The sequence below is a fragment of the Atractosteus spatula genome, chromosome 7 (genome assembly GCF_055471065.1).
Source record: "Atractosteus spatula isolate fAtrSpa1 chromosome 7, fAtrSpa1.hap1, whole genome shotgun sequence".
Taxonomy (NCBI): domain Eukaryota; kingdom Metazoa; phylum Chordata; class Actinopteri; order Semionotiformes; family Lepisosteidae; genus Atractosteus; species Atractosteus spatula.
The window spans coordinates 55,060,249-55,067,879 of record NC_142712.1 but is presented as its reverse complement, the minus strand read 5'-3'; the positions used below and the strand labels follow the sequence as shown (position 1 = coordinate 55,067,879).

Here is a 7,631-nt window from a genome sequence, read left to right as displayed (position 1 = left end):
CAGTGATATAAATTAAACGCTTTGCAACACTAGATCTCCTGAGCAGCTTTGTATTATGAATGATCACGTTTCACACAGAGTTCAGATTTTCGTTGAGAGTAGAGGTAGTAAACGGACCACTTACTAGTAAAAGGGCAGTAAGTGGTCTGTTTTGACCACCCCTGCAGTTTAACTCCACTTAAGGAACACAAAGTAGCTATTCTGCACCAGCAGCCCCTGTGCAACAGGTCAGGCTGTGGAGTGACAATCACAAAGATGACACTACAAATAAACTGAAAAATTTGCATGAAAAGAACTTTATTTTACAGAAACATTTAAAATACATTTTCTTTTCTCAAAGAGAAGAGTAAAAGTTGGTACATACCCTTTAAAATGAGATTTGCAAAAATATATATCCCATTACCCTCTGACAAGGGATATGTTGCCTCCTGTCTACCTTAAAGAGGACAGTAATTTTGTGCAAAGGATAAAAATCAAACCAAGAGAAAACACAAAAAAAGTGAAAAGCAATAAATTATTTCTTACACAGATTTTTCTTACAGGTAGACAAAAATGCAGAGATGTTGTACAGGACAATTGAAATAAAATTTTCACATTTCTATAAAGACATTTAGTATTCCAACAACAACAAATAAAATTAAACACATAATGCACGAGCCAAAGAGATGAAGATAATTTCGAAAACACCCCCCCCCCCTAAAGAATACTAGATTTTTTTGTGTTTTTATATTTTGCACTCAATATTAAAAATTTTAAATACATATTATGGTAGCTTGTAACAAGGATTCATTTCCTCAGCTAGCTACACCAAACTGTAGAAGAAAAGAGATGCATTTTTAAAATGCAATTTAAAGACAATGCATTTGAGCCGGTATTAAATTTGTTTCACTTTGCCGTGCTTGGAAATCCATTCTAAAGATTACAAATCCCATGTAGAGCTCATGTGGTACGAAATCTCTCATGATAGGCACCTAAATACTGACACCTGCATGGCTGACAAAATAAATATCTCCCTCCACGCTGGATTAAAGGTACATAACTACATATCAGTTTTATAGTACAGTCTGAAAGTGTTACAACAAAAATAAAGATTATGATCCAGAAACTTCTTCGGAAATACCTACTCCTTTTTCCATGTGCCATTACCATCTTGTTAGTATGAGAACATACCCTCCCATACTGTACGTTTGCATATGGCTAACAGATTGAAACACTGACATCTTTGTTTCAGAGACTCCTAAGAGTTTAAGACTATCTAGTGTTAATTCAGGGATGGCAGTCTAAGACTAGCGGCTGTGAAACCAGCCCAATACAATTATGTAACCTACATTCTTTATGCCCGACTCTGTATAAGCCAGGACCAAAAGATCTGCAGATTTCTCCCATTCATGCAGGGAATGCAATAAAAACAATTCCCCAATCACCCCCAACATGTAGTTTAGCACTCTAAAGCTGGATTGGAAAAGCTCATGTTTGGACTCGCATAGTGGCACAGACCTACAAACTGCACACGTGGCCAGGTGCCCACATATCAGAAACAGTACAGATAGACCAAGCGGTTTTAGTCATGACCAAGACAGCAGTGGATTTTCCTTTTCTGAAAAATACACCCTGTCATCACTCAGATGAATAAAACTTCCTCTTGAGCAAGGAGAGGAAGATAGAGATCTGAACTGAAATAGGGCATCATTGAGATGCATCCTTCTTAAAGCTAGATTCGGCATTAGAAGACTTGCTTGCCAAGGATCCAACAGTTGTGGGACATGCCTGTTCTGCTACAAAATGAACATATACAGTAGGAGGAGTCCAACAGCATGTTATCCAGTTATCGTTCCTGTTATGATGTCAATTTAGACCATTCTGGCTCTTGATCGCACATGTAAAACCAGTACAAAGCAGGATTACTTTTAAGACTTCAATCCACGTACCAAACAAACTTAAAGAAAAAAATACTTTTTAAAATCCTTTGAAAGCAGGAATGTCAGTAGCAGAGAAGGAATTCTTTATTCATTTCCTCTAGGTTGTGTCCTAGAAGCAATGGGATACGTACTATGTGCTGATTCTGAATAGTAAGTAAAAAGTCTGAAATGTCACTTTTTGATGAATTAGGGTGATGTTGATGTCGTTTTTAGTGTGTTCTTTGTTGCAAAACAAGGTTCTCAAGTAACACTTAGGTGCTAAGCCCTTGATAAGCTGAAACTGGACGGACAAAATCTGGTTATTTTCCAGTTGAAGAAACCAGAATCAATTTTACATTTAACAGGTAATACAGACTAACGCTTACTGGCACACTCTATAGTGATCCTCAGACTGAGACCTAAGGCAGAAGCAAAACCCAGCCTTTTGGATTTAGAGTGACTGTCAGCTTAAGGCAAAAAAAAAAAACATACGATTGTGACATTTCTGAATTTTTGGAAATGGGAAAAAGCTGCAAGCAGTTTGTTTTTCTGGAAGAGATGTTCATGCTAACTGACCTATTGGCTGTAAAAGAGGCCGCTACATTTCCAAGTCCAGAGACGGAAAGGAACACATTATGGTGTATTGTATGGGATTTCATATGTTGGCAGTCTCATTTTGTTTGTGTGGTTTGGATTAATAAGGCATCTCTAAACCTGGTTTATAAAACATGAACAATAAGAACATTATAAAAAATAAACTACTATCCCATTTTACCAAATCTATGCAGTCTGTTTTCTTCCTTACAGTCAGAATTGAATAAGAAGCCACATAATCTCAAAATAGCTGGATTTAAAATTCAAGTAGGGCTGATGAAGTGCATTTGAAAACCAGCATACTCCTCCGGGGCAGTTTGTCTACAGAAAGGCAGTCACTCCCCCCACTGGCTGTTGGGAAAATGTGGAGTCTGGCAGGAATGTGTTTCTACAGATCTCTTTGATAGAGGAACTGGCCCTAATAAGGCCTCATGGAAAGGGTTCACACAGTGAATCAAAGCAGGAAGGAGCACCAGCGTAGCTACAGTAGTGGACTGGGACTGTTGGATTGCTGGATATCCAGGAAGAGAATGGCTACCTCTACCATTTCACTCCAGAACGTGCGGAATATCCATGGGCCCGAAACCAATCGCAGCTCACCCAGCTCTAGTTCATTTGTTACAACTTCAGACGGAGATGGGGTTTTGAGCACAGACAAAAACAGAAACCGATGCGTTTCTATGAGCCGATGGAGGAAGAGGCAGGGCGGAAAGTAAAGGCTCTGCTCACGGAGGGGATAGCAGCCGTAACCAGACTGCCTCCGCCCGTGGGCACACGCTGCCCTCTGTTGAGAGCCCCGAGACCCCAGTGCGTTACAGAGGACAGTTCTTCAGCTAGGAGTCTGGTCATCTCATTTCACTAAGCCTCTTCTACCAGAGTTCCAGCCCAGCAATGGCAATCAGACCGCAACTTTGAACACTCCAGTGGAACAACCTGCTCAATCATCAATGAGCCTGGTATCGAATGTCTGGATTATTCCTTCTTCATTTCGATTGTGTTGGAGAAGGAAGGAATTCTTTCATCATTGAATGGCCATATAAATATAAATCTTCCTGGGAAAGGAGTTCAAATAGACTCACTCTTCTGAGTTGAAGGGACACTGCACAATACATCGTGCTTTTATATTATAGCACCAATTACAGAAAACGTGGTGTTTATTTTTGCACCCCCATAGTCTGGCCTGGAATGTTGATGGTTAAAAGGACTTTTGTTCATGAGTTTGTGTCTGCAAACCTTTGTGACCATGAGATTGATAAATCCTTTCTTTTTTCATTACACCCTGTCCGGCTTTGTTTTCAACGATTTTTGAGGAGAAAGCAATTCCTGAATGACGATGAAACAGGAGCTCGGCTCTTTTCGTGCCTTCTGTTTTGTAACAATGAAGGTCATGTCTTATCGTGCAGAACATCAGTCTACCCAAGTCTTTCAATACTCCTGCTCTTAATTATATGTTTTTGGAAATTGGTAAGCAGACACCCTATTTAGAAATCAAAAGATTTAAGGGAATGCCAAAAAGGTATAGTGTTGTCTGAAAACAAAAGTTCATCATTTGGTTCGTTTGAAATGAGAATGGGGAAAACTGTAGTACAGTTAGTTTTTTAAAATTTTTTAACAGTAATGTTATGGGATTTAGATATATAGCCAACGTATTGCCATACTGCCAATATGTGGAGCAATTTGTCAGTTGTTGTTACAAGCAGGCAATGTTCATAGATTGGGTCAAAGTGGCTTATCAGACTCCACAGAGCCAATCAGGTACCTGCCGGGATGACAGGAGAAACATTGAAAAGGAAGAAAAAACGTTCGTCAAAAAAAACGAGAGTATTTCAAAATGCATGGTGCAATAAACCACCAAACATTAATACATTTTAGTCAATGATGGGGAATGGCAGCTTGTGATTTCACTCGTACATCATCCCAGGCAACCCGCTCTGCAAACCACCGCTGTTTCTCCACTTCCACAATATTTAGCCTACTAATGTCATGCTTAATTTCTCCTTGGAGAAAGATTCCAATAGCATAAGCTACCCTGACCCAAATCCTGGTTCCAAATGAAGCATTATATTGTCAAGATAATTTAATGCTGTTTCTGGAACACCACAAGACTGCACATTGCTTGGCTAAGGCAGGGATGTTTGCCCCTAGGGATGCTTGGGAGTGAGAGAGACCTGTGTAGAGTGATGGAAACGACTATTCATGTGGCTGTATTTCAATATCATCCTTGCACCTGATTACAAGGATCAGATCTTGGACTTTTTAGTGGCATTGGGGGGTTGAGATTTGTTCGAGATGAATGAATGTCAATTTTTAATCACTCGCTCTTGTATCAATTTTGTTTTGAAATTTTACAGGAAATCCAAGAAAGTCTTCCTAGCAAAAGCCGCATTATGACTTGAATATTCTATAAGGTGCCTTGTGGGGTCTATAAAAGAGTGGACCGTCAACCGTCAGTTGTTCACTTGAAACGTGCTCTCCTGCCGATGAAATACAGTTTAACGCCTGGGCTAAAGAGCGGAGGAGGATGCAGATCTCATCTACGTGAAGGAACCTGAAGGCAAAGAAGGGCATTTTGGCTTTTTTTCTCTTTGTCCTTTCACTCCTTTACTGCACCAGAGAGAGCTGGAGTTCAAGTCTACCTTCCACTCTCAAAAAGACCAATCTCATCAAATAAAAGGTTTGAATCTGACTGCAAACCAGTGAGTTCTGCCCATCCCACATGAGCAACCATCTCGCTGAAGTTCCTTAACACAGAGCTGTTCTGCGTCTTCCTATTCGTTCTGGTACACGGTCAGAGCTGGGAGTGTTCCCTGGGCAGGTTTTGGTCGGTGAGAGCGACAGAGGCGTGCCGGCTCTACGAAGGCATGTGGTTTTGGTCATAGTCCAGAATGAGGCGCTTGATGTGAGACAGCTTCTGGTGCAGATACTCACAGCGCTTCTTCTCTTCCCGATAGCCAGGGAACTTCTGCAGGGGGACAGGAGAGACAGGGTGAACACTTTCACGTAATGCCACCAACACATGCCTGCAGCCATATCACCCTGCAACTCCCAGCTGGCAGCCCACTGAAGCTCAGCAGCTGTTAGCCTGGTCAGTACCTGGATGGAAGACCTCCTGGGGAAAGCTAAGGTTGCTACTGTTAGTGGGGTCAGTAGGAGGTTCTGACTCTGTGGTCATTAAAAATGTGTCTCTCGAAAAAGAGTAGGGGTGTTACCCCGGCATCCTAGCCAAATTTCCCATTGGACTTTACCAGTCATGGCCTCAATAATAATAGCTGGTGTGTGGTGAGCGTACTGGCACACTGTGGCTACTGTCGCATCATCCAGGTGCGGGCTACAAATTGGTGGCGGTAGTGGGATTCCCCATTACCTGTAAAACTCTTTGACTGGAATGTCCAGAAAAGCTCTATATAAATATAAAGGTTTAATTTTATTATTTTTAACACACAACAGCAACGGCTCAGCGCAAGTGCAGGCAGAAAGGAAAAACAATTTACATCTGTGCTCAACCACATCTTAAGCAAGGAACCATCACTAACTTCACCTGAATGAAGATTTGTGGATTTATTTTTTTCGGCCTATTTACCATGCATCTATTATACTGACTACTTTTAAACCACCAGGAAAGGAATTTATATTTATCTGAATTTCCTTACCTTTTTGTACTTCCTATATTCCTCAAATATTTGGTCCTCCATGTCCTGCAATAAAACATGCAAACAAAAAAAACTTAAGATGATCAAGCATATGCAAAGTCTGATATAAAAAAAACAGTTTGCAAGACTAGGATGGGCCTTTGTACTCTTTATACAAATTCCATCTGACAACTTTTTCTTCTCAAAAAGTTCTCAAAAGGCATTATTACATTTTTCTTCACAAAATGAATAATTCCTACAGCTGCTGTAATCTCAGGATATGCAATTATTTGAAGGTTCTCAACTCAAACACATGGGTACAGAGTTGGTCGAAATCCTAGCATCTCCTTACAGATGGGAAAAGCTGAGTTCCTCACCAAGTGGAAAGTGACAAGAGAAGGAAGAAGTTACAGGCCCATACCTTGTACTCCTGGCTTCCCGGAGAGAGAGTCTTTATCTTGGATCCCAGCTCAACAAACCTCTCAGTGACATTCCCTATTCTGGAGTGCAGGTCTCTGTACTCGTCATATTCAGCACAGAAATCTTCCTTGTACTTCTGTCGTTGCTCGGGGGTTGTAATAGTGTTGTACTTTCTGAGGGGAGGGAGCAAAATTAAAAATCCTTTAGGATTCTTCATGGTGGTCATGGGATACCATAGGAATTCTGCAGTCCCTGGATTACTGGGGTTTGCTCAAACCTACAACAATTTCTTTTGAATCAGACATTCAGTAATTTCATACTGGATGATAATTCAGCATTTCTAACACCCAGGAATTCTGCGAGACTCCTTGAAAACTTGAGTTCTGAAACTACACTTCTTTGTCTTGCCAGTGGGTGGCACTATTCACTGCCTTTTTTTATGTCAGTCTGTTTTCCTTTTGTCTCCCTATCCAAACACCCCAGTTTGAGCAGGGGATGTTTCTGCTTTCCTGTACAGAGCCTTTCCACTCCCAACTGGCAGGGAGCATCACCCCTCCGAGGCCTGCTTTCCATTTCATTTAGATTTTGGCATCTTGTGAGGAGTAAACCCACCAGCAATCCCCTCTAGAGTCCTTAATCCTGATCCCACATATGAAAGAAAATCACGAGGAGCCATTAAAAGCTTTGGATGGATGGGTTTGTACTCCATATTAATTTGGAAATCTACAGTGAATACTTCAGTAAAAAATCGGCGTCCTTGACTTTTTCATATGAAGCTAATTATTAAATATTTAGTTTGATGGATGTATTCCTGATGGGGCACAGAGATAATGCCCAGCTGGTAGTCAACACATTTCAAAATGCTCTGCCTTTCTAAGTGATGCACAGAAACAGATGCTGCATACCACATAATTACCTTTACAAGCCTATTAAATCTCCTGCACTGTTGCTGTGTTTTCAACTGCTCAGATTAGTGAACACGCTGCAGTAGTTTCTGTACTTAATGCAAATTAACTACCAGCAGGACTGATTATGCAGCCGAGCTGGAAATTTCTAAAATTGATTAATATTATAAAGTACAGCAGAGGAA

At 40.8% G+C, this 7,631-nt stretch overlaps 1 protein-coding gene across 1 annotated transcript in view; it reads right to left on the bottom strand.

Moving 5' to 3' along the window:
• Positions 1 to 280: 280 nt before the first annotated feature.
• The window catches only part of LOC148831450 (RNA polymerase II elongation factor ELL2), a 50,465-nt gene continuing 43,114 nt past the window's right edge, over positions 281 to 7,631 (bottom strand). The window contains exons 10-12 of the mRNA XM_088922179.1: positions 6,543 to 6,714; positions 6,143 to 6,187; positions 281 to 5,454 (exon numbers count right to left, since the gene is read on the bottom strand). Coding sequence (XP_088778305.1) covers positions 5,344 to 5,454; positions 6,143 to 6,187; positions 6,543 to 6,714 — 328 coding nt within the window. The 3' untranslated portion in view covers positions 281 to 5,343. The remainder of the gene's footprint in view (positions 5,455 to 6,142; positions 6,188 to 6,542; positions 6,715 to 7,631) is intronic.